At 39.3% G+C, this 27262-nt stretch overlaps 1 protein-coding gene across 5 annotated transcripts in view; it reads left to right on the plus strand.

Annotated features, from left to right (window-relative positions):
• LOC136863898 (WD repeat-containing protein 89) overlaps nucleotides 1-27262 on the plus strand; it is a 429002-nt gene that overhangs the window by 123311 nt on the left and 278429 nt on the right. For all 5 annotated transcript variants that reach the window (XM_067140308.2, XM_067140306.2, XM_067140305.2 and 2 more), the window contains exon 5: nucleotides 16435-16616. In XM_067140308.2, the coding sequence (XP_066996409.2) occupies nucleotides 16435-16616 (182 nt within the window). The remainder of the gene's footprint in view (nucleotides 1-16434; nucleotides 16617-27262) is intronic.

The following is a 27262-nucleotide window of genomic DNA, read 5'->3' on the forward strand; positions in this document are numbered from 1 at the left end:
GGAAAGGCGTCTGTTTCAATCTGTGAGTTGACCGTAGAGCGAAAATCACCACAAAGGCGTACCTTGCCATTGGGTTTCTTAATGACGACAAGAGGAGTAGCCCATTGACTGGAAGTAACAGGGACCACTATACCGGCTTCTATCCATCTGTTTAACTCGCCATTAACTTGGTCTTGAAGTGCAAGTGGAACAGGACGGGCTTTGAAAAAGCGAGGCTTGGCTCCTGATTTCAGCTCTATGTGAGCAGCGTAGTCCTTGGCGGTGCCTAGTGTAGAGTCGAAGACTTCAGGAAATTGCTCCAGGAGATCCGTAACATCAGAGGTAGGTTGCAAGGTAGAGACTACATTGACGTCATGAATTTGGAAGCCGAATAAATTGAAGAGATCCATGCCAAGAATATTAGAAGCTGTGTAGTTGTTGACTACTAGTAAGGTAATGACTTTCTGAATATCCTTACAGCTGGCTGGAAGAGTGATCTGGCCCTTAATATCTATCTTCCTCTTGTTAAACGTAACAAGCTGCATGTCAGCCGGAGAGCACGAAGGTGAGCCTAAGTCATGATACTTAGCCAGGTTGATGATAGAGACAGGTGAGCCAGTATCTAACTGAAATTCAATAGAGCGATCAGAGAAAGAGAGTGGAACTAGTATCTTGCTGGAATTCTTGGTAGGCAGAATGAGATTGATCTGATCTATTTCCATGTCTTGTCGGGGCTGAGTATTACGCTTTCGTGTCGAAGAAGTCTTGGCAGGGCGGAGCGAACTGTTACAGACTGTCTTGATGTGCCCGATTTTATGACAACGATCACAAGTGGCTGTGAAGAAACGGCAGTCACGGCGGTCGTGATGTTTGAAACATCCTCTGCAGGAAGGCAGGAGGTGAGACGTCTTCTGAGCAGCAGGCTTTCTTGGAGAAGAGCGAGAGGGAACCTGGCGAGAACGCTTGGCAGAAAGCGATTTGCTGGGGCGGTTCGAAGGAGCAGACGACTGGCGGGCAGGCTGCAAGACTTGAGCGACCTCATGTTTATTCACAATGAAGTATTTATTTATTTTCCACCTAGTCGATACAATGATTGCCTAAGGCAATTTTTATTGGTCAAAAGTGGTACATGTTTCGTATATTATCAACATCTTCAGCCACATAACACAGTTTAGATGAAAAATATAAAATTGACAAAGTAATGCTTTAGAGGAAGTGTCCTTGAAATTAACATAAGATTGACTGAAGATGTTGATAATATACGAAACATGTACCACTTTTGACCAATAAAAATTGCCTTAGGCAATCATTGTATCGACTAGGTGGAAAATAAATAAATACTTCATTGTGAATCTATTGAAGTGCGATACGGACCATGAAGCTGATTTTATGTAATCTCATGTTTATTAGCAATTTCCGCGGCAGTCTTGGTAGTGAGTTCATATACAGTAGCTATACGCTGTACTTCTTCTAAAGAAGGGTTACTCTTCTTAACAGCGTCAAAACGAACTTTGTCCTGGGGAGTATGGAGAATGACAATGTCCCGAATGAGATAATCTGTATAGGGCGTACCACAACCGTCCTTGGAACAGATAAACTGGCAGGGCTTGGCGAGACCACGTAGTTCCGCGATCCACTCGGCATGAGTCTGGTGCGGTTGCTTCCTGCTTTGAAAAAACTTGTAGCGAGCAGCTATGATGTGCGGGTCTCTAGTATAATGCTCATTGAGACGAGCTAATAGCTGTGCGAAAGGCACTTCGGAAATTTGCTCCTCAGGGCTTAATTTTTGCAGTAATTCACACGTCGAATTTCCAACTGAACTGAGAAATAGAGCACGTTGTCGCTTTTCGTCCGTGATTGAATGGCAGATGAGGTGTTGCTGAAGGCGGGCGTAATAGGCTGACCATTCTTCGTGAGCCGGGTCAAAAGCAGAAAATGTTGCGACTGCTGTGGGCTGTGCAGAAGCAGAAAGAGCTTGTATAGCTGTAAGAAATGCTGTTTGTTGTTGTTTCATGAATTGCTGTTGTAAAGCTTGTAATATAGCAGCGAATTGCTCCGTCGTAGCCATGGTGTGTAGTGCGGGAGAGAGAATAACTTACGAAGCAGCGTGTACTGAAACTGGCTGAAAACCTGACCTTCACGTGAGCAGCTGGGAGTGAGAGAGAGAGCTTGGCGTGCGCCGAACAGGTGTTGGAAGAGGGCGAGCCATGAAAAGGAAGCGGACTGTCTGTAGTTCGACGGAGTCGTAGCGAGGTAGAATTGTGCTGGATAAATACGAACTGTTGGCAGAGTGCTGTTGCTCCCGATGTGCTGGTTATGGTACTGATGACGTCGTTTACTTCTTCGTCGAATTTGTGTGGTAAGTGAGGTACGTAGTACTGTGTGTACCCTGTCGCCAGTTTTAATGTAATTGCCGAGGTCTGTGCGTTAGTTTACCTCGTTGCCAATTTTAGTTGTGTTGTATACAAGAACAGGTATACAGGAACACAACTATATTTTATTGCTTCAGATAGTCTTAACAACGTATATACATACATTCAAATAAAACTTTCCTCGAAGCAGTATGAAAATCACAACAGTTAATGTTGCTTCAAGACTGAAGTTCCAAAAAAATGTACACTTTATATACATATATACATGAATGTATCTTGATGCGAAAGTTCATTGAAAAGCTAGAGTTCTTGATAGTTGAAAACTATCTGCTCTATACCGTCACAAGTGCAATCAGTAGCGAAAGCTTGCACTAATAGAATATTAGTTGTTTCTATAAACTTGTCAGGAACTGACATTGAAATGCATAATTAGTAGAATACTAATTGATGTGTTTGAGCCTAGGTGGGAGTGAGGGAATACTGTCATCGGGCTCGACGTGGCTGCGGGAAATGGGAGCGGAGGCAGTAACCCGAGGTGGAACCTCAAACACTCAGAATCAGTCCACCTATTCGAGACACCTTTTTAAGAGGGATAGCATCCGTGTTCGACATTCGGCGTAATCTGGTGCTGGGCACTGGCCAGTCCTCGCCTCTGGCTGGAAGGCAGCGCCTTTATATAGCTGGCTGATGCAACAGGCAAGCGCAGTGCAGACATCTCGTAGAGTCGAGAACAATCCAGGCTGTTGCGTGCGCGGAGCAGGCGGTGCAGAGCGAGGAGTGCGCAGACACACGACATAGCTCATCCTTAATAAATTTATATTATTTACAAAATTCTACTTACAATATCTCCTAAGCAAGCCTCGGACCTATGGGAGTAATGGAGACCCACTCCCATTTGACAGGCGAGGGACTCCTTGGAAACAACTTGGCGAACGAAATGGAATTCGATGGGGAGCTATCAATATTAATGGGGCTTATGGAAGAAAGAAAGTAGAAACTGGCTGAGTCAGCAAAGAGGATGCATCTGGATGTGCTAGGAGTAAGTGATATTTGGGTAAGGGGAGATAAAATGAGGAAGAGATAGGAGATTATAAAGTGTACTTGACGGGTGTTATAAAGGGAAGGGCAGAGTCTGGCGTAGGGCTCTTTATCAGGAATACCATTGCACGCAACATAGTTTCTGTTTAGGCACGTAAATGAGAGAATGACGTGGGTAAATTTGTCAGTGGGAGGAATTAGGACTAGAATTGTGTCCGTGTATTCACCATGTGAAGGTGCACATGAGGATGAAGTTGACAAGTTTTATGAAGCATTGAGTGACATCGTGGTCAGGGTCAACATCAAGGACAGAATAGTGCTAATGGGCGATTTCAATGCGAGAGAGTTGGGAATAGAACTGAAGGATACGAAAGGGTGATTGGTAAATGTGGAGAAGATATGAAAGCTAATGGGAATGGAAAGCATTTGCTGGACTTCTGTGCTAGTATGGGTTTAGCTGTTACGAATACATTCTTCAAGCATAAGGCTATTCACCGCTACACATGGGAGGCTAGGGGTACCAGATCCATAATAGACTATATCTTAACAGGCTTCGAATTCAGGAAATCTGTTAGGAATGTACGAGTTTTCCGGGGATTTTTCGATGATACAGACCACTATCTGATCTGTAGTGAACTAAGTATCTCTAGGCCTAGGGTAGAGAAAGTGAAATCTGTCTGCAAATGAATAAGGGTAGAAAATCTCCAGGACAAGGAAATTAGACAGAAGTACATGGATATGATTACTGAGAAGTTTCAAACAGTAGACAGTAAGCAGGTTCAGGATATAGAAAGTGAATGGGTGGCATACAGGGATGCTGTAGTAGAAACAGCAAGGGAATGCCTAGGAACAACTGTGTGTAAAGATGGGAAAAGGCGAACATCTTGTGGAATGATAAAGTGAGAGCAGCCTGTAAACGTAAAAAGAAGGCTTATCAGAAATGGCTCCAAACAAGGGCCGAGGCAGACAGGGATTTGTACGTAGGTGAAAGAAACAAATAGTTGTTGAATCCAAAAAGAAGTCACGGGAAGATTTTGGTAATAACCTGGCAGGCCTAGGTCAAGCAGCAGGGAAACTTTTCTGGACAGTAATAAAGAATCTTAGGAAGGGAGGGAAAAAGGAAATGAACATTGTTATGAGTAGTTCAGGTAAACTCATCCCGTGGAATCACTGGAGAGGTGGAGGGAATATTTTGAACATCTTCTCAATATAAAAGGAAATAATTCTGGTGGTGTTGCAAACAGCCAAGCTCCTGGGGAGGAGGAAAATGATGTTGGTGAAATTATGCTTGAGGAGAAAGGATGGTAAATAAATACCATTGTCATAAGGCAGCAGGAATAGATGAAATTAGACCTGAAATGGTGAAGTACAGTGGGAAGGCAGGGATGAAAATGCTTCATAGAGTAGTAAAATTAGTGTGGAGTGTTGGTAAGGTACCTTCAGATTGGACAAAAGCAGTAAATGCACCTATCTATAAGCAAAATAACAGGAAGGATTGCAACAACTATCCAGGTATCTCATTGATTAGTATACCAGGCAAAGTATTCACTGGCATCTTGGAAGGGAGGGTGCGATCAGTCGTAGAGAAGTGTGATGAAAACCAGTTTAGTTTCAGACCACCGATCGGCTGTCAGGATCAGATTTTCAGTATGCGCCAGGTAATTGAAAAATGCTACGAGAGTAATAGGCAGTTGTGTTTATGTTTCGTAGATCTAGAGAAAGCATACGACAGGGTACCGAGAGAAAAGATGTTCGCTATACTGGGGAACTATGGAATTAAAGGTAGATTATTAAAATCGATCAAAGGCATTCATGTTGACAATTGTGCTTCAGTGAGAATCGATGGTAGATTGAGTTCTTGGTTCAGGGTACTCACAGGGGTTAGACAAGGTTGTAATCTTTCACCTTTGCTGTTCGTAGTTTAAATGGATCATCTGCTGAAAGGTATAAAATGGCAGGGAGGGATTCGGTTAGTGGAAATGTAGTAACAGTTTGGCCTATGCTGACGACTTGGTCTTAATAGCAGACTGTGCGGAAAGCCTGCAGTGTAATATCTTGGAACTTGAAAGTAGGTGCAATGAGTATGGTATGAAAATTAGCCCCTCGAAGACTAAATTGATGTCAATAGATAAGAACTTCAACAAAATTGAATGTCTGATTGGTGATACAAAGCTTGAACAGGTCGATAATTTCAAGTATTTAGGTTGTGTTCTCCCAGGATGGTAATATAGTGAGAGTAAATCAAGGTGTAGTAAAGCTAATGCAGTGAGCTCGCAGTTGCGATCAACAGTATTCTGTAAGAAGGAAGTCAGCTCCCAGACGAAACTATCTTTACATCAGTCTGTTTTCAGACCAACTTTGCTTTACGGGAGTGAAAGCTGGGTGGACTCAGGATATCTTATTCATAAGTTAGATGTAACAGACATGAACATAGCAAGAATGATTGCTGGTACAAACAGGTGTGAACAATGGCAGGAGGGTGCTTGGAAAGAGGAGATAAAGGCTAATTTAGGAATGAACTCGATGGATGAAGCTGTACGCATAAACCGGCTTCGGTGGTGTGGTCATGTGAGGCGAATGGAGGAGGATAGGTTATCTAGTAGGAGAATAATGGACTCTGCTATGGAGGGTAAGAGAAGTAGAGGGAGACCAAGACGACGATGGTTAGACTCGGTTTCTTACGATTTAAAGATAAGAGGTATAGAACTAAATGAGGCCACAACACTAGTTGCGAATCGAGGATTGTGGCGGCGTTTAGTAAATTCACAGAGTCTTGCAGACTGAACGCTGAAAGGCATAATAGTCTATAATGATTATGTATGTATGTATTTAAGGTTAATATAGGACTGGAATGAAGTTTATTACTTGTAATCATAAAACTTGTCAACTTCATCCTCATCTGCACCCTCACATTTTTAATATGCTGAGACAATTCTCGTCTTAATTTCTCCAACTGCCAAATCTAGCCACACCATCGCTCATTACGTGCCTGACAGAAACTGTTGTGTAAAATAGTATTCACCGAGCTCGATAGCTGCAGTCACTTAAGTACGGCCAGTATCCAGTATTCGGGAGATAGTAGGTTCGAACCCCACTGTCGGCAGCCCTGAAGATGGTTTTCCGTGGTTTCCCATTTTCACACCAGGCAAATGCTGGGGCTGTACCTTAATTAAGGCCACGGCCGCTTCCTTCCCACTCCTAGCCCTTCCCTGTCCCATCGTCGCCATAAGACCTATCTGTGTTGGTGCGACGTAAAGCAACTGGCAAAAAAAAAAAAATTGTATTCCTGATGAACAGCCCTTCCCTTTTTAACACCCATCAATTTGCCAAGTTGTTTCCAAGTAGTTCCTCGCCTGTCAAATGGGAGTCGGACTCCATTACTGCCTTAGGTCCGAGGCTTGCTTAAAATGTTCTGAGCTTTGTCAATTCGTGAAACGGGATGCTACCCTACTAACGTAGCCAGAAAGATGCACACGAGATGCTGTCAGTTGGTACAATCTTTTATTCACAATATTTACAAAACACTTAACCTTGATGACTGTTGTCAAAACCAAAACATTCAAATCACAAACTGCCATTTAAAGACGACTGCCAGTCGCTGCACATCGAGATGACAACATTGAAACACAAAAAAACAGTTGACTGCTTAAAAGCTTGTCGTCCACGTGGTCAAAAGAATAACCTTGTTACACCATGACTCTTCAACCCGTAACTTCCAAATCATTACTAACTCTGTCAATAACTCAGCAGTAACTAACTTCGTTGTCAAGTTCGTCTCTGTATATAGGTGAGGAATGCGAAAACAGGTTTGTACCATTAAGGGTGGTAAGGAATGGTAAAGACCCACCTTATTATAATAGAGAAATAAAGAGTCTAAGAAGGAGGTGCAGACTGGAAAGAAATAGAGGTAGAAATGGCTGTGGAAGTAAGGAGAAATTGAAGGAACTTACTAGAAAATTGAATATAGCAAAGAAGGCAGCTAAGGATAACATGATGGCAAGCATAATTGGCAGTCATACGAATTTTAGCAAAAAATGGAAGGGTATGTATAGGTATTTTAAGGCAGAAACAGGTTCCAAGAAGGATATTCCAGGAATAATTAATGAACAAGGGGAGTGTGTGAGGATCTTCAGAAGGTAGAAGTATTCAGTCAGCAGTATGTAAAGATTGTTGGTTACAAGGATAATGTCGAGATAGAGGAGGAGACTAAGGCCAAAGAAGTAATAAAATTTACAAATGATAACAATGACATTTACAATAAGATACAAAAGTTGAAAACTAGAAAAGCGGCTGGAATTGATCAGATTTCTGGGGATATACTAAAGACAATGGGTTGGGATATAGTACCATATCTGAAGTACTTATTTGATTATTGTTTGGTCGGAGGAGCTATACCAGATGAATGGAGAGTTGCTATAGTAGCCCCTGTGTACAAAGGAAAGGGTGATAAGACATAAAGCTGAAAATTACGGGCCAGTAAGTTTGACATGCATTGTATGTAAGCTTTGGGAAGGCATTCGTTCTGATTATATTAGACATGTTTGTGAAATTAATGACTGGTTCGATAGAAGGCAATTCGGTTTTAGGAAAGGTTATTCCACTGAAGCTCAACTTGTAGGATTCCAGCAAGATATAGCAGATATCTTGGATTCTGGAGGTCAAATGGACTGTATCGCGATTGACCTGTCTAAAGCATTTGATAGGGTGGATCATGGGAGACTACTGGCAAAAATGAGTGCAATTGGACTAGACAAAAGAGTGACTGAATGGGTTGCTATATTTCTAGAAAATAGATCTCAGAGAATTAGAGTAGGTGATGTTTTATCTGACCCTGTATTAATTAAGAGGGGAATTCCTCAAGGCAGTTTTATAGGACCTTTATGTTTTCTTATATATATAAATGATATGAGTAAAGGAGTGGAATCGGAGGTAAGGCTTTTTGCGGATGATGTTATTCTCTATAGAGTGATAAATAAGTTACAAGATTGTGAGCAACTGCAACGTGACCTCGAAAATGTTGTGAGATGGTCAGCAGGCAATGGTATGTTGATAAACGGGGTTAAAAGTCAGGTTGTGAGTTTCACAAATAGGAAAAGTCCTCTCAGTTTTAATTACTGCATTGATGGGGTGAAAGTTCCTTTTGGAGATAATTGTAAGTATCTAGGTGTTAATATAAGGAAAGATCTTCATTGGGGTAATCACATAAATGGGATTTGTAAATAAAGGGTACAGATCTCTGCACATGTGTATGAGGGTGTTTAGGGGTTGTAGTAAGGATGTAAAGGAGAGTGCATATAAGTCTCTGGTAAGACCCCAACTAGAGTATGGTTCCAGTGTATGGGACCCTCACGATGATTACCTGATTCAAGAACTGGAAAAAATCCAAAGAAAAGCAGCTCGATTTGTTCTGGGTGGTTTCCGACAAAAGAGCAGCGTTACAAAAATGTTGCAAAGTTTGGGTTGGGAAGAATTGAGAGAAAGAAGAAGAGCTGCTCGACTAAGTGGTATGTTACATGTAATAAATATCATTTTTGGTCCGTATTGATGATGTAGATTGAAATAATAACATTAAGTTATTTATTAGACCACCTAATCAATACAAAATCGTCTTGGATGATTTACATAAATTTGTTAGCTAATAGTTAGCTAACAAATTTATGTAAATCATCCAAGACGATTTTGTATTGATTAGGTGGTCTAATAAATAACTTAATGTTATTATTTCAATAAGTGGTATGTTCCGAGCTGTCAGCGGAGAGATGGCGTGGAATGATATAAGTAGACGAATAAGTTTGAATGCCGTTTATAAAAGTAGGAAAGATCACAATATGAAGATAAAGTTGTAATTCAAGAGGACAAACTGGGGCAAATATTCATTTATAGGAAGGGGAGTTAGGGATTGGAATAACTTACCAAGGGAGATGTTCAATAAATTTCTAATTTCTTTGAAATCATTTAGGAAAAGGCTAGGAAAGCAAGAGATAGGGAATCTGCCACCTGGGTGACTGCCCTAAATGCAGATCAGTATTATTATTTGATTTGATTGATACCTGGCCAAGCTTCTAGAAAGTTACATTACAAAATATATCTTCATGAAAATTTTAGAGTGCTTAATACACAGTTCACAGTGGATGGAATATTCTCAATCGTTCTCTTGCCTATACCATTCTCGAAGTTGCAGTGAATTTCACAATTCTGGATTACAATTTATATATACAGGGAGGAATATATTATAATATTAATTTACAAGCATTTCCATTAACGGAACAGATACGAATTTCACACACAATACGTTCATTCAACTACTTAAATGATAATAATAATACTAATACTGAATGGATGTAAACACTTCAAGCCATACATACAAGTAGTAGTAGTAATAATAATAATAATAATAATAATAATAATAATAATAATAATAATAATAATTATTATTATTATAATAATAATAATAATTCGAGCTCGATATCTGTATTAGTTACCTATGAGTAAGATAACATTGTTTTCAAGTTATACCTGTTATCGCACTTTCATCACTACTTACACACAGTCCAAATGAGGTTCTCTCTTCTAATGGGTTACGGGCCACCGGTGGATTGTATAGTCCTAGCTACCTGAGAACAAGGAGGGTCATGAATGAGAGTATATCCGAGATGGCCACACCCATTCCATAGCAACTAGTATCCCGACTCTCAAGACCACTTGCTAGGCCACTCAGCCGTTGCCGATGCTTCACGAACGAGGACGTGCCTACAGTAACCCACACCATGAGCCATTCACCTTAAATAAATAAATAAATTGATATTCGGCATCCCTGTTGAAATTGTTAGGATTTTCGTGTATTTACTCAGCTTCCTGTAAAATTGTAGACCGATAGTGTTCAGTGTGGGTAGGAGCTTGAAGATTTGGAACACAACGATAGCTATTGCTGACTTGTGTGGCTGGTTGAGACGGATATTTCGTTGGTGTTCCCAGACACAGTTGCCATTGTATAACTTGCCGAAAGTGCAGGGAGTTTGGTACACTGCAGGGTGTAATAGTGGGGACAATTTGCCCTTGCTTTTACCTAAACTGCAAGCTATTTTTTTTGACTGTGGCAAACACTGTTTTCATATTGTGCATGCGGACGACCTTGGCAAATCGATCTGTGGTATTGTGGATGAAAGAAAGGCAGTTGCCTACACTTCTTCATTCTATGAGTTTTGCTTTGACATCCATCTGGGATGCAGAGCTCTATAAATCTGTACATTGTTGTAACCATTTTCCCTGAACGTGACTTTGCGTGTGGCCCTCTCCTCCTGGATGGCTGATGGCTCACAAATTTGTTTTGCCTTCGTTATGAGTGTTGTGAGAATGCCCTGTTTTTGTGCTGGATGGTGGTGAGAATCTGCATAGAGATAGCAATTTGTGTGGGTAGACATAGGGTGTACTGAATGCCCTAAGGAGCCGTCCGGTTTCTTTCTCACTGGAACATCCAAGAAAGGAAGGCATCTGTCCGCCTCCACCTCCATAGTGAATTTAATAGAATGGTGCTGCTGATTTAGGTGGTTTAGAAGTAGGTGAAGTTTCTTGGTTTGACGGATCCTGAAGAAATAGTCTCCTCCTCAAAATGCTCCATCAAGTAATTGGCCTCTACTGGTGAAAGTGGACTTCTCATAGCCACACCATCCGTCTGCTCGTAAAATTGCCCATCCCACAAGAAATAGCTGGAAGTCATGCAGTGGTGAAATAGCTTAGTAATGTCCTCAGGGCACGGATACTCAATGAGAGACATGGCCAATTCAATCAGCACTCCACATCGAATCTCACCAGAAGTGCATTAGGTTGAAGGCAACTTGCTAACGAAATATAGTGTGTACCTAATTCATGATTCATTATGTCCTCTGTGAAAGGTTGTTTTCTTGACATGGCATATCCTCAGACATGTCATATCAATTAAAGGGGTTAATGAATTCCAAGACAAATTAATAAGAACAGACTGGACTAGCCTTTATTCCATGAGTGATGTCAAATTTGCATTTTCTTATTTTATTAACATGATAATTATATATTTTAACTCAGCCTTCCCTGAAAAAGTTGTAACTATTAAGGCCAACAGCTCTAAACCAAGAAAGAGAGTTAAAAACTGGTTTATGCCTGATTTGGGTAAAATGCTTAGCATTATGTTAGCTTATTATAGTAAGTATAAACTAAATAATAATTTAGAGGATAAAGAAATATTAAAAAACCACAGGGAATTACATAAAAAACATATATTAGGCTAAACTTGCAGCAAATGACAGGTGTATCCAAAGTGCGAAAATAAAGGCAAAGCTGCATGGTCTATCATAAGTGCTAGTCAAACTTCAAATAACAAAGATGTGATTCCTCTAGAACCTCATCATTGTAATAGGTATTTTATCAACGCACATGAAAGCACATGTAATCAGTATAATAGCATTTCATCAGATGAGGATGCAAGTAAACATAATTTCTTACACTGGTTGCATAACTTTGATCTTCCCTCAAATGTACTGAATAATGATTTTAGGTGGGTGGAAGTAAATCTGCAAACAGTCAGAAGTATTGTCACAAAATTGAATTCATCTAGTACCCAAAACATTTATGGTCTCTCCAACAATATAATCAAAGCAGTTATTGACATGACATTAATACCATTGACATTTTTAATAAACTTAATGCTTAGACAATGTGTTTTTCCTGAGTGTTTAAAGATGTCTAAAGTGTTACCTATCTTTAAAAAGGGGGATAGAATGTGCCCATCAAATTACTGCCCTATAACAATAGTACCCATTCTGAGCAAAATTATTGAATCCCGTATATTTATACAACTTGACGAGTACTTTTTCAAAAATAATTTGCTTTACAACAAACAGTTTGGATTTAGAAAGGGTAATTCAACAATAAAAGCAGTTGAATGTGTCATCAAAGACATATCAAAAAATTTTGAGAATAAAACAGTCACATGTGCTATATTAATTGACCTGACAAAAGCTTTTGATTGTGTCTTGCATGAAATCTTAATTCATAAGCTCACTTATTATGGAGTAAAGGGTCATGAACTGAAATTAATGCCATTCGATCTTCATCAAAGGAAACAGATGGTAGTAATAAGTGATAAAAATTGGGTATGGAAACTGTTAAAGCAGGTGTCCCACAAGGGTCTGTTTTGGGACCTTTCCTGTTTTCGGTCTATATCAATGACCTATCATGTAATGTTCCCTGCACATCAAGTCTATATGCTGATGATACAACTTTCCTAAACAGTAATGTTGACATCACAACACTACAAAACCAAGTCAACACATCTGTTAAAATTGCTGAAAACTGGTTTCATCACAATAAATTAACTATTAATGTCACTAAAACAGAAAATATCCTATTTACCTTGGATCACACTGTATATAATGGCTGGCGTAATTATGTTAAGTTATTAGGCCTACATGTCGATACAAGACTTACCTGGGAAATACATACATCAGGACTCTGTAACAGATTAGCCAGGGTGTGGTATCTGTTACAGAAACTGAAAACCTATATCAGTCGGGATATGCTACTTGCACAATAAAGAAAAAAAAAGATAATATCCACCAATACTATATATAGTATTGAAAAGGTGGATATTATCTTTTTCTTTCTTTATTATGAATCTTGATTCAATACAGAATCTGAAGAATGAAATTCTTAACGTTAAATATGCTACTTGCATCCTATCATGCTTTCTTTCACCCTGTGTGGTGTGGAATCTGTTGCAGAAACTGAAAACCTGCATCAGTCGGGATATGCTATTTGCATCCCATCATGCTTTCTTTCACCCTCATATACTGTATGGGATCAGGTTATGGGGCAATTGTCCTACATCAAATAATGTATTTATTTGGCAGAAAAAGGCAGCCCGTCTAATTGCTGGATTAGAATTTAGAGACTCCCGTAAAACTTCCTTTGTGAGCCTAAAAATTATGACAGTTCCCTGTTTATATTTTCTTACAAATATTATGCATGTGGAAGAGAATCTTTCCAAATTTAAAGAAAGATCTACAGTTTACATGCACGACACAAGATACAAGAATGATCTGGATACTCCTCACTCCAGGCTTAGTAAAAGCACAAACAGCCACTGTTATCAACAGCTAAAGATGTACAATAAGCTTCTACTACCTATTTGAACATTAGACAATAGTGCATTTAACAGGATACTGTCACATTGTTTAGGGAAAAAGGCATTTTATAGTGTAGAAGAGTATCTAGAATGTGGTATTTCAAAAACTGACCTAATATAGGTAGCTAAAATTATTTTTCATGTGACTCAGGCATTATGACTAAGATATTGTGTATAGATTATTTTTATTAATACTGACAATACCTAGTATACATTTTCCGTACTTGATGGTGGAAGCAATGAAATATCTAAAAAAAATATCTAAAATATCTAAAAGTATCTAAAAATTCCTCAGTCATTTTTCTCTTGTTGCGTGCATCCTGCGTGTGGAGCATACACTTGTACAATTCCCCAGGTTTTCCTTTGACTGTTACTTTGACTTTTATCAACCTGTTACTTATCCCTTTTACTTCCTCTTTCAATCCATTTCTTACTACCACTCCTACTTCATTTCACTTTCCTTCATCATTTCTTATCCAGTACAACCAAAAACCACTCCGCAGCTCTCTCTTACGCTCACCCCTCCACTTAGTCTCTGCCAGCCTTAGTACATCCAGTTTTCTTCTTTCCATCATGTCTACGACCTCTTCTACTTTTCCGGTCAATGTTTGTATATTCAGTGTGCCAATTCGTAATCCTGTTCCTTGCCAGGGTCATCGTCTACTACATCTGTCCAGCTTATCATTCCTTGTTTCCTTGAAAGCAAGTTAATATCCATCAGCGGCTTGCTAAGCCTGTCGTGACTTCACCAGAGCCCCGTTAGCCGCCATCTATTTCAGGATTCCTGTAGGGCTTTCACAGCTACCGTAGTGGTCTCAGGACACCCACAGTCCCCACTGTACTTCACCCCCACAGGCTATTCCCTACATGACGTCGTTGCCCATCTCCCACGATGTGGACGAGGGATTGGACTTGTGGGAGACCTTACTCCCGCAATCATTCCTATTTGTTTCTAATCTACTCCTCCTCCTTAATCTCCATATTTGTAATTGGTCCTTACCATTTCTTATCACTGTCTTCACACTGCTGAACAATTGCTTTAAACCCTTCCCATGGAGTATTTACAAATTTCCATTAATAATAATTGCTTTTCAAAAATTTCTCCGTGTCTCTTATCAACCATATGATATTTTCTAATAGTCCTACTTTTGTGACATTCCTTTAAATCACATTTACTTTTTACTGCAGCAAAAAAAAAAAAAAAAAAAAAAAAACAGCTTCGTGATCATTTATACAATCTATCACTTCGGTTTCTCTGTAGAGCACATCTGGTTTTATCAGCACCATCTCTAGAACATTTTCCCATCTGGTTGGTTCAGTCACTTTACGATTCAGTTGTTCTTCCCATCATAAAATATTCACCATTTGTTGATCATGCTTTCTGTTGTTCGCATTCGTGTCCCGTTTAACATTTTGTAAATTCAGATCACCTGATACAATAAAGTTCCATTCTGTGTCTTTCCCCACATGGCTGATTATCTTACCAACTAATATAGCATCAGTGTCAGCCCCACCCTTTCCAGGTCTGTACATCCCTAAAACATCAAGTTACTTATTATCTTAAGAAATAATTCTTGCACCTAGAATTTCATGTTTCTCAACCTTAACTTTTCGTATCTTTCAAATTCTTCCTTCACCGGTAGGAATACACCCCGCCCTCCTATCATTCCTAACTTTTCTGTACGATAAACACTCCAGTTCCATGAGAAAATGTAAGCACGCATAATTTCACTTCTCATCCATGATTTAATTCCTATTACAATATCTCTACTAAATTACTTAATTCTATTTCCTTTCTGTACAATACTCTTACAATTTAACACTAACGATTTTATGTGATCCTTACTTGACTTCATGTTTCCTATATACTGCCATCACAACTTCTTAATTCACCAGGCGAGTTGGCCGTGCGCGTAGAGGCGCGCGGCTGTGAGCTTGCATCCGGGTGATAGTATGTTCGAATCCCACTATCGGCAGCCCTGAAGATGGTTTTCTGTGGTTTCCCATTTTCACACCAGGCAAATGTTGGGGCTGTACCTTAATTAAGGCCACGGCCGCTTCCTTCCAACTCTTAGGCCTTTCCTATCCCATCGTCGCCATAAGACCTATCTGTGTCGGTGCGATGGAAAGCCCCTAGCAAAAAAAAACTTTCCTAATCCAACTCGTTTCCCCTCATTGTACTCCGCTATAAGTTCGCTAACTTGTATATACCATTGTAGTTCAACTGAAAACCATCTGAACTTAGATACCAGTCTCCTACCATCCATTAGAATCTACAGAATTTCACCTACAATTTCCCACATACCCATTACCAAGTCGCATAAAATCCTCAATCACCCTGCTACACAGTACCGACCACACTGATAACAATCTCTGCTTCCTTAAAGTTCTTTTGTGCTGCTGGAATCAGATCCTACATAACCTCAATTATGTTAGTAGCTATTTCTTTAATATCTTCTGTTTATTTTCCTCAACTACCTGGATAACACTGTACCCTGGTTCCCCTTCCTCTACACACTTTCCCCACATAGCTAACAATTGAGTCGCCCACCTTCTCTCTTGGTCTCCCTGCAAAACCTCCTCCTTTCTCTCCTCTTGCTGCCCTGTTCCACCTCCCACCTTCCTCTGTGAGTTTCCCTTTCTTACCATTCTCTTTCCAGCAATATTTGTCACAGTTCAGGTCCTAAATTGTAAATTTTCATTTTTCTCAACTGTGAATTAGTTGATGTGAAAAATATGGGAGTATTGGGAAGCATAAAAGAGTCAAATATTGTTGAAAATCTTCTCGAAAGGTATTGTGGCCAGTAAACAGAGTACTAACTATGTGATGCCCCTAAGAAAAAGGAGAAAAAGTGAAATTAAAGGTATTATTGATTGATCTTTCAGGGACTCTAGACACATCAGAAAAGGTCAAACCAATTCTTAGCTTTGATGTAACACCCAACGATCGCTGGATATGTGCAGGCACAGAGTTAGTGAATGAGGATGCGTTCATACTTTTCTGGGATGCAAGATCAAGCAAACTTCTTGGAGGATACTGGGAATCTCACACAGATGATATCACTCAGGTAAATAAGCTTTAAATGTCTCTCTGGATTGTGGACTGTTGTATACCTTTAATGTGCATTTGTGCAGGTCAATCAATCAATCAATCAATCAATCAATCAATACTGATCTGCATTTAGGGCAGTCGCCCAGGTGGCAGATTCCCTATCTGTTGCTTTCCTAGCCTTTTCCTAAATGATTTCAAAGAAATTGGAAATTAATTGAACGTCTCCCTTGGTAAGTTATTCCAATCCCTAACTCCCCTTCCTATAAACGAATATTTGCCCCAGTTTGTCCTCTTGAATTCCAACTTTATCTTCATATTGTGATCTTTCCTACTTTTATAAACGCCATTCAAACTTATTCGTCTACTAATGTCATTCCACGCCATCTCTCCGCTGACAGCTCGGAACATACCAGTTACAAGTAACTATTCTCATTTTGGTTCCGTATTGAAGTTGACGTATGTCTCAAATATTATTACAATATTTTATGTCCACCTGTTCAATACAATACAATATGATCCAAAAATTTTATACGTAATACGTAAAAGTCAATGGTACATGTTTCACCCTCCTTTACGGGCATCATCAGCCTATATCAATCTTAAAAATAATACATATGGAGTCATTCTAATCTTATAAATTATAGGGTAAAATGTTGAGCAATGATTTCGTAAAACATTATACAATAACATCTAAAACAACGATAATGCACCAATGTATGTTAAAGGAGAGTAAATTAACTGTTTTTGAAGATTAAAACGTGGTTAAACATGAATTTTGAGAGTTTAAAACTAAAGTGGATCCTTTTTTATATATCATCATTAAGACTGTGATGGCCTTGAGTGTAAACACAATCATCAAAGGAGGATGTTTCTTCAATTCCCATGGTTTGAATCCAAGATGGTAAAATCACTGTCAGTTATTTAAAACGGAAGTGTGAACGTAATAAACATGTTAAAATGTATACGGTTGGTGTATCTGAAAGTAGAACAAAATGGAACTTCTTGTAGAGGCGTTGCCAATGATAAAACGTATGTCGAAGCTAGCGGATGTCAGTAATTATGTTGGTAGTCGATTGGATCTAAAAGACAGTCAAGTTGATGTATAACTCTGTTGAAACATTTGTTGGAAGAAATGATCAAGTTTTTTCGTACGGTGCGTATTAAGTACGTCGGGCTGTTCCAGCAACGCTAGCTTGACTGTTGAGAAAATTTCTGCATCCATTATATCATTTCTCAGCCATGATTCAACTCCTATTACAATATCTGGTGTGTATGTATCTATTAAATTACTTAATTCTATTCCTTTCTCTACAATAATGGGGTTATGGAAGAAAGAAAGTAGAACTGGCTGAATTAGCAAAGAGGATGCGTTTGGATGTAACAATCAATCACCACCACCCATTTTCCTCATTCAGCTTCTGCGTTGAAATGTTGATGGCACATCATCTTTTATCCAATCACCCTTGTTGCTCCCTAACTGTGTTTCATTCCAGATTTCTTCTTGATTCCTTTCACTCTCTTGTGTTCCCTCATTGTAACTGGCTCTCCATCATCTACTTCTTGTCTTTTCTATCACATTTAATTCTCGTCACTCTGATCTCCATGTCCAGCCCTTCCCCATGTAGTCCACACCATTGTCTTACTTTTTTCCCCACTGATTTTTATTCCGTAATTTTCAATAGTCTCGCTCAACATGTCAAGTTGTTTGCTCCTTCAGCTCCCCTGTCCTTTGTCTCCTTCACAATTTCATCCATAACAGTGGTGACAGGACACCTCCTTGTCTTGTCCAGTTTCATTCCAAAACCCACATTTGTCTGGACACTGCTGCAACAATTTTTGTACATTTCTTGCACATATTCTATCATTGGTTTTCCGAATCATTCCCGTTACATTACTTTCCATATCGTTGTTCTTGGTACACTATCGTAAGCCTTTTGTACTTCAGGGAATGTCATCAATATATCTCTTCTGTCCTTCCTATGATTTTCCATCAACTGTCTCATACTGAAGATGACGTCTAGCATCAATCTTCCATTTCGAGAAACATATTGCTCCTCTTGTAATTGCCCTTTCAACTTTTTTCTCGTTGTCTTTTCTAGTACCTTTCAAATATTTTTGTTGCGTGAGTCACGAGAGTGATTCCTCGATAATTATCAGATATCTTCTCGTTGCCGTTCTGAAAGATAGGTATTATTACTTCTTTACTCTAGTCATTTGGTATTTATTTTTCTTTGAAAGTACATCTAACTAGCCTATACAGCCACTGTAGACCAACAGGTCCTGCGAGAGTTATTATTTGCAAAAGCATTTCATCCAGTCATAGGTTATAAACTTCATGGTTCTGATCCATATTGAAATGTAATTACAATATAATTATTAAATTAATGTAGTAATGGTCCACCGTTCAATACTATAATATGCAATATTCTAAATTACATGAATTAGGGACTAGTTTCAGCCGGGGCTGGCCATCTTCAGCCTTAATTGAAAACATCTAATAACTAAACAAATGTACATGCACACAATTGACATGAAACAAATATATACAAATTGACATTAAAAACTGGGATGAAATTGAGTAAATTTGAAAATAACTAGGTTCTAACATCTTGTTACAGCATACTCACGTTGTTAGAACCTAGTTATTTTCAAATTCACTTAAGTGGGCCAGAGGCCTCAAACACTGAACCCCATTAGATTGGCAAAAGGTAAATCCCTTCATTTACTTATTTCTACAATAAATAGATTTCAGAAGTTCATTTTGAAGGATTAGTTGCTTGAGGAGGCCCGCTAGAGTAAAATGTCACATATTGAGGATTTTTGGAAGTTCATTTTATTGTTATGTATGGAACTGTTTCTCCCTCTCTTTGAGTGTCAGTTATAAGCTGAATGTTACATCTAATTGAATCTCTTCCTGCAAATTTATACCTTTCAGCAGATGATCCATGTAAATTATGAACAACAAAGGTGAAATATTTCAGCCTTGTGTAACCCCAGTAAGTATCTTGAATCAAGAACTCATTCTACCATCAATTGTCACTGCAGCCCAATTGTCAATATAAATGCCTCTGATTGATTTTACTAATTTACCCTTAATCCCATAGTCCCCCAGTATGATGAACATCTTTTCCCTCAGTACTCTGTCATATGCTTTCTCTAGATCTACAAAACATAATCATAAATCTTTATTCTTCTCTTAGAATTTTACCTGGCATGTACTGAAAATCTGATCCTGACACAGCCCCTGTGTGGTCTGAAGCCACACTGGTTTTCATCCAACTTCCACTGATTGCATCCTTCCTTTCCTGGTATACTAATCAATGAGATACCTCGATAGTTGTTGCAATCCTTCCTGTTCCCTTGCTTATAGATAGGTGTAATTACTGCTTTTGTCCACTCAGAAGATACCTTACCAACACTCCACGCTAATTTTATTACTCTCTGAAGCCATTTAATCCCTGCCTTCCCACTGTACTGCAGGATTTCAGGTCTAATTTCAACTATTCCTGCTGCTTTATGACAATGGGGTTAATTTATCATCCTTTCCTCTTCATCAATTGTAATTTCTGCAACATCATTGTCTTCCTCCCCATGAGCTCGGTTGTTCATGAGGTTACCAGGAAGATTTCCTTTTACATTGAGAATATTCCCTCCACCTGTCCAGTGATTCCCTGTGATCTATTACGAGTTCACCTGAATTACATGAAACACTATTCATTTCCATTTTCCCTCCCTTCCTAAGATTCTTTATTACTGTCCAGAAAGGTTTCCCTGCTGCTTGACCTAGCCTTTCCAGGTTACTACCAAAATCTTCCCATGACTTCTTTTTGGAGTCAACAACTATTTGTTTCGCTGTGTTTCTTTCATCTACGTACAAATCCCTGTCTGCATCAGCCCTTGCTTGGAGCCATTTCTGATAAGGCTTCTTTTTACGTTTACAAACTGTTGTCACTTCATTATTCTGCCACGATATTTGCTTTCTCCTATCCTTACAGTTGTTCCTATGCATTCCCTTGCTGTTTCTACTAGAGCATACTTGTATGTCACTCATTCTCTTCCTATATTCTGAATCTGCGTACTGTCCACTGTTTGGAACTTACTAATTATATCCATGTACATCTAATTTCCTTGTCCTGGAGATTTTCTACCCTTATTCGTTTGCAGACAGATTTTACTTCCTCTATCCTAGGCCTAGGGATACTTAGTTCACTACAGATCAGATAGTGGTCTGTGTTATCGAAAAATCCCTGGAAAACCTGTACATTCCTAACAGATTTCCTAAATTCGGAATCGGTTATGATATAGTCCATTATGGATCTTGTACCCATACCTTCCCATGTGTAGCACTGAACAGCCTTATGCTTGAAGAATGTATTCATAAATGTTAAACCCATACTAGCACAGAAGTCCAGCAAACGCTTCCCATTCCTATTAGCTTCCATATCTTCCCCACATTTACTAATCACCCTTTTGTAACCTTAAGTTCTATTTCCAACTCTCGCATTGAAATTGCCCATTAGCACTATTCTATCCTTGCTGTTGACCCTGACTACGATGTCACTCAATGCTTCATAAAACTTGTCAATTTCATCTTCATCTGCATCCTCATATGGTGAATACACTGAGACAATTCTTGTCCTGAATCCTCCAGCTGCTAATTCTACCCACATATTTCAGTCATTTACGTGCGTAACAGAAACTATGTTACATGCAATAGTATTCCTCATGAACAGCCCTACCCAACACTCTGCCCTTCCGTTTTTAACACAGTCAGTGTGACATTAAAAAAAAAAAAAAAAAAACACACACACACACCACCTTATTAACACCCCTCAAGGACCCTTTATCTTTCTTTATCTCTTTCTCGTTATCTCCCCTTGCCCGAATATCATATACTCCTAGCATATCCAGGTGCATCCGTTTTGCTGATGCAGCCAGTTCTACTTTCTTTCTTTCTTCCATAAGCCCCATTAATATTGATAGCTCCCCATCGAATTCCATAAGAGATAAGAAATAGTAAATTAAAAATGTGGAAATTGAGAGATTTCTGGAGACCGAGCGAGTTGGCCATGCGGTTGGGGGCACACAGCTGTGAGCTTGCCCCCGGTAGATAGTGGATTCCAACTCCATTGTCGGCAGCCCTCAAGAAGGTTTTCCATGGTTTCCCATTTTCACACCAGGAAAATGCTGGGGCTGTACCTTAATTAGGGCCATGGCCACTTCCTTCACAATCCGAGGCCTTTACTATCCCTTTGTTGCCCTAAGACCTTTGTCTGTGCGACATACAGAAAAATTCAAGAAAAAAATCCTGGAGAGACTGACAACAGATTCCAGTTACTGAAGTAGGAAATGTGGAAGTTGAATGGTCCAAATTCAAATTCAAAATCTTAGTGAAGCAGTGAGTGCCCGTAGTAAGACATCGATGAGAGTGAAAGAAAACGGGTTGCTATGGTGGAATGAGAAGGTGAGGGAAGCAGTGAAAGAATAGGAAGAAAGCATGGCAAGAATGGAATAGAGATGAAAGAGAAGAAAGCAAAAGGACGTATCTTGGTTATAAAAGAAAATGTGAGAAAATAGTAAGAGTATAAAAGTTCCAAAGAATTTACACAAAAGAAGGAAACAGATGGAGTTGGCAGTAAAGGAATCCTGTATGGAATTATATGAAGTAATAGGAAAGAAATAGTTTATACAAAGCTGATGAAAGGGGAAGGTGGAGAGTTAATTATACATCCAGAAGAAATAAAGAGAAGATTGAAATAGTATTTTGATAAAGTGCTGGATGAAACATCTCTAGTTTTTATAGCATGATGTAGTCTTAGCATTAAAGACGTTTCACAGTATGGTATTTTCTTTTCTTTACAATTGGCTTAACGTCGTACGGACACTGATAGGTCTTATGGCGACGATGGGATAGGGAAGGGCCGGGAGTGGGAAGAAAGCGGCCGTGGCTTTTGTTGAGGTACAGCCCTGGCATTTGCCTGGTGTGAAAATGGGAAACCACGGAAAACCGGACGCAAGCTCACAGGTGCAAGCCCGTAACCGCACGGCCAACTTGCCCAGTCTCACAGTATTGTAAAGGTGGAATTTTTTTAACATTAAGTTTTCCACAAGTTAATACTTACGATAATACGGATTCAAGCATGTGTAATCAACAGTAGAATAACATTGTTAGAGGTGGCTTTAGTAATCCGTAAAAAGAAAATGGGGAAGGCACCACGGGCGAATGAAATTAGTGTCGAGACGATAAAGGCTGCTTGACCTGTTGGATTGCAGTGGGTGTACAGATTGTTAAGGTGCATAAAGAAACAAAAACGTGTGCCAGAAGACTGGGGAAAAGGAATAATAACTATAGTGGCAACAGTACTGTAAAGGATATTAGAGAATGAGAAGGAGAGTTGCAAGAGGAACAGTACGGCTTCAGTGGACCCAATCTTCATCATGAAGCAATTAATGGAAAAGAATTGGGAACATGGAAATGCTCTGGTCATGACATTCATATATCTAGCAGTGTGTTCAGGGAAAATATTTGGGAAACCATGGTAAAAGAGAGACTTGAGTACACTGCATAGGCGCCGTTCAGACTCCGGTTCTAAAGATGGAACGGTTTTGAAATGAAACTGGACTAAGACAGGGGAGTGTGCTGTCACCTCTTTTGTTTCTAATGGTTATGGACGAAAGTGTACAGGAGACAAAGGAAGCATTTGGAATAGGGAGATGAAGTTATTTCTGTCTGCAGACAATATTGTGGTCTGGGGAACAAACAGCAAAGAAGTACAAGAACAATTTGATGCACTAAACAAGAAAATTGAAAATATGGTATGAAAATCAGTGCAGAGAAAGAAAGACCATGGTGATATGGAGGAGAAAGACGAGGCAAAGGCATTGTGAAAATTGGTGTTGGTGGTCAAAGCCTTGAAGTTGTTGACAGTTTCAAATAACCAAGGAGTAAATTAATACAGAATACAAGGCTGGACATGGAGATTAACAAGAGAGTAAGAAACCTTGCCTGGACATGTAGAGAGATAATGTACAAGATGTGTTACGTGGCCGAGACCTGCAACTGACAAGTATGGAGGAGAAATAAATTGACAAGAGGGGTCCACCTTTTCAATACAATATATCAAGTAAATAATACATCAGTCTTGGGATTAGTTTCAGCCACTTAGTAGCCATCTTCATCCAAATAAAAATTAAACAGATTATGTGATAACTAAGACATATGTACAGTATACCAGACAAAGACAATGTTGCAGGAATAATTATAACATTAAAATATGTATAATAACAAAAATTATGGTTATGATCTTGTCATTATAAGATGTCTTTAAGTTGAGTTTTTACCTTGGGCAATGAAATAAATCTGGAAAAGATAGCCAGAATTAGGAATGAATAAACATACAGAAAAGTAATTAAAAAGGAGAAAAGTTATTTATGACACTCACCTCTATAGTGAAATGTACAGTGTATCTAATGTTTGATGTAGAACAAGCACTGACTTGCTGGAGGAAGCAGGCATTGTAAACAAAGAAGTAGATAGGGAGAGGAGGGCAGGGTGGAAAGAAGGAAAGGGAAGGGAAGGGAAGGGGAGTCTAAGGTGGGGCTGAAGGATGTGGAAAGAAAGACTGCTGCTGATAGGGGAAATTAAAGAGATTATAAAAGAAAGAATTATCTTTATCTGAGACATGATTACTGAACATACGAATTAAAAGGTCAAAATGTTTGATTTCTTTCAAATTACATTTAGATTGAAGTTAGGATTGAAAATCTGTTCCAGATGGATAAAATAATTTTCTGTAATATTGGGCAGGGGGCCTTTTCTTGTAACTTCGAGAATTTTCATGTCTTGGTTGATATTAGTGAACTTACGGTATGGCCTGCCCCATGGCTGAAAATCTGTTATATTTCAGGGCGTTAACATGCTCCAAGTATCTTGTATGGAAGCTCGTACTTGTTTGACTGACATAAGATGCGTTACAATTGAGTCTATCAACACCTGACTTGGTGAACTTATTGCTATGATTAATAGAATTGGTATTGTTTAAAATATCTGTGTTTGTTACAAGTTTTGAAGGCTATTTTGACATCAACTTTTTAAATATGTTTGTGATTTGGTAGATTTCTTTATTAATAAACGTAAAAGTAGAAAAAAATTGTGAGTTTTTTCTTTTGTTAAAGTGGTTGAAGGTTGGTAATTATGTTTATACCGTATAATCCTGAATACAACCCGCCACCGAATAAGACCTGCACCCTAAATTTGAGATGGCAAAATAAAAAAAATAAAAAAAACATACATACATTATCATTATAGACTGTTATGCCTTTCAGCGTTCAGTCTGCAAGCCTCTGTGAATTTACTACACGTCGCCACAATCCTGGATTTGCAACTAGTGTTGTGGCCTCATTTAGTTCTATACCTGTTATCTTTAAATCGTTAGAAACCGAGTCTAACCATCGTCGTCTTGGTCTACCTCTACTTCTTTTACCTTCCATAGCAGAGTCCATTATTCTCCTAGGTAACCTATCCTCCATTCGCCTCACATGACCCCACCACCAAAGCCGGTTTATGCGTACAGCTTCATCCATCGAGTTCATCCCTAAATTAGCCTTTATCTCCTCATTCAGAGTACCCTCCTGCCATTGTTCCCACCTGTTTGTACCAGCAATCATTCTTGCTACTTTCATGTCTGTTACTTCTAACTTATGAATAAGGTATCCTGAGTCCACCCAGCTTTCGCTCCCGTAAAGCAAAGTTGGTCTGAAAACAGACTGATATAAAAATAGTTTCGTCTGGGAGCTGACTTCCTTCTTACAGAATACTGTTGATCGCAGCTGCGAGCTCACTGCATTAGCTTTACGACAGCTTGATTCAATCTCACTTACTATATTACCATCCTGGGAGAACACACAGCCTAAACACTTGAAATTATCAACATGTTCTAGCTTCATATCACCGATCTGACATTCAAGTCTGTTGAATTTCTTACCTACTGACATCAATTTAGTCTTCGAGAGGCTAATTTTCATACCATACTCATTGCACCTATTTTCTAGTTCCCAGATATTAGACTGTAGGCTTTCGGCACAATCTGCCATTAAGGCCAAATCATCAGCATAGGCCAGACTGCTTACTACATTTCCACCTAACTGAATCCCTCCCTGCCATTTTATACCTTTCAGCAGATGATCCATGTAAACTATGAACAGCAAAGGTGAAATATTACAACAGCCTTGTCTAACCCCTGTAAGTACCCTGAACCAAGAACTCATTCTACCATCAATTCTCACTGAAGCCCAATTGTCAACATAAATGCCTTTGATTGCTTTTAATAATCTGCCTTTAATTCCATAGTCCCCCAGTATGGCGAACATCTTTTCCCTCGGTATCCTGTCATATGCTTTCTCTAGATCTACAAAACATAAACACAACTGCCTATTCCTCTCGTAGCATTTTTCAATTATCTGGCGCATACTGAAAATCTGATCCTGACAGCCTCTCAGTGGTCTGAAACCACACTGGTTTTCACCCAGCTTCCTCTCAACGACTGATCGCACCCTCCCTTCCAAGATGCCAGTGAATACTTTGCCTGGTATACTAATCAATGAGATACCTCGATAGTTGTTGCAATCCTTCCTGTTCCCTTGCTTATAGATAGGTGCAATTACTGCTTTTGCCCAATCTGAAGGTACCTTACCATCACTCCATGCTAATTTTACTACTCTATGAAGCCATTTCATCCCTGCCTTCCCACTATACTTCATCATTTCAGGTCTAATTTCATCTATTCCTGCTGCCTTATGAAATTGGAGTTTATTTACCATCCTTTCCACTTCCTCAAGCATAATTTCACCAACAACATTTTCCTCCTCCCCATGAGCTTGGCTGTTCAAAACACCACCAGGTTGATTTCCTTTTACATTGAGAAGATGTTCAACATATTCCCTCCACCTCTCCAGTGATTCCCTGGGATCTATTACGAGTTCACCTGAATTACTCAAAACACTGTTCATTTCCTTTTTCCCTCCCTTCCTAAGATTCTTTATTACTGTCCAGAAAGGTTTCCCTGCTGCTTACCTAGCCTTTCCAGGTTGTTACCAAAATCTTCCCAGGACTTCTTTTTGGATTCAACAACTATTTGTTTCGCTCTGTTTCTTTCATCTACGTACAACTCCCTGTCTGCCTCGGCCCTTGTTTGGAGCCATTTCTGATAAGCCTTCTTTTTACGTTTACAAGCTGCTCTCACTTCATCATTCCACCAAGATGTTCGCCTTTTCCCATCTTTACACACAGTTGTTCCTAGGCATTCCCTTGCTGTTTCTACTACAGCATCCCTGTATGCCACCCATTCACTTTCTATATCCTGAACCTGCTTACTGTCTACTGTTTGAAACTTCTCACTAATCATATCCATGTACTTCCGTCTAATGTTCTTGTCCTGGAGATTTTCTACCCTTATTCGTTTGCAGACAGATTTCACTTTCTCTACCCTAGGCCTAGAGATACTTAGTTCACTACAGATCAGATATACCGGGTGAGTTGGCCGTGCGCGTAGAGGCACACGGCTGTGAGCTTGCATCCGTGAGATAGTAGGTTCGAATCCCACTATCGGCAGCCCTGAAAATGGTTTTCCGTGGTTTCCCATTTTCACACCAGGCAAATGCTGG

This window comes from Anabrus simplex, chromosome 2 (genome assembly GCF_040414725.1).
Source record: "Anabrus simplex isolate iqAnaSimp1 chromosome 2, ASM4041472v1, whole genome shotgun sequence".
NCBI lineage: Eukaryota > Metazoa > Arthropoda > Insecta > Orthoptera > Tettigoniidae > Anabrus > Anabrus simplex.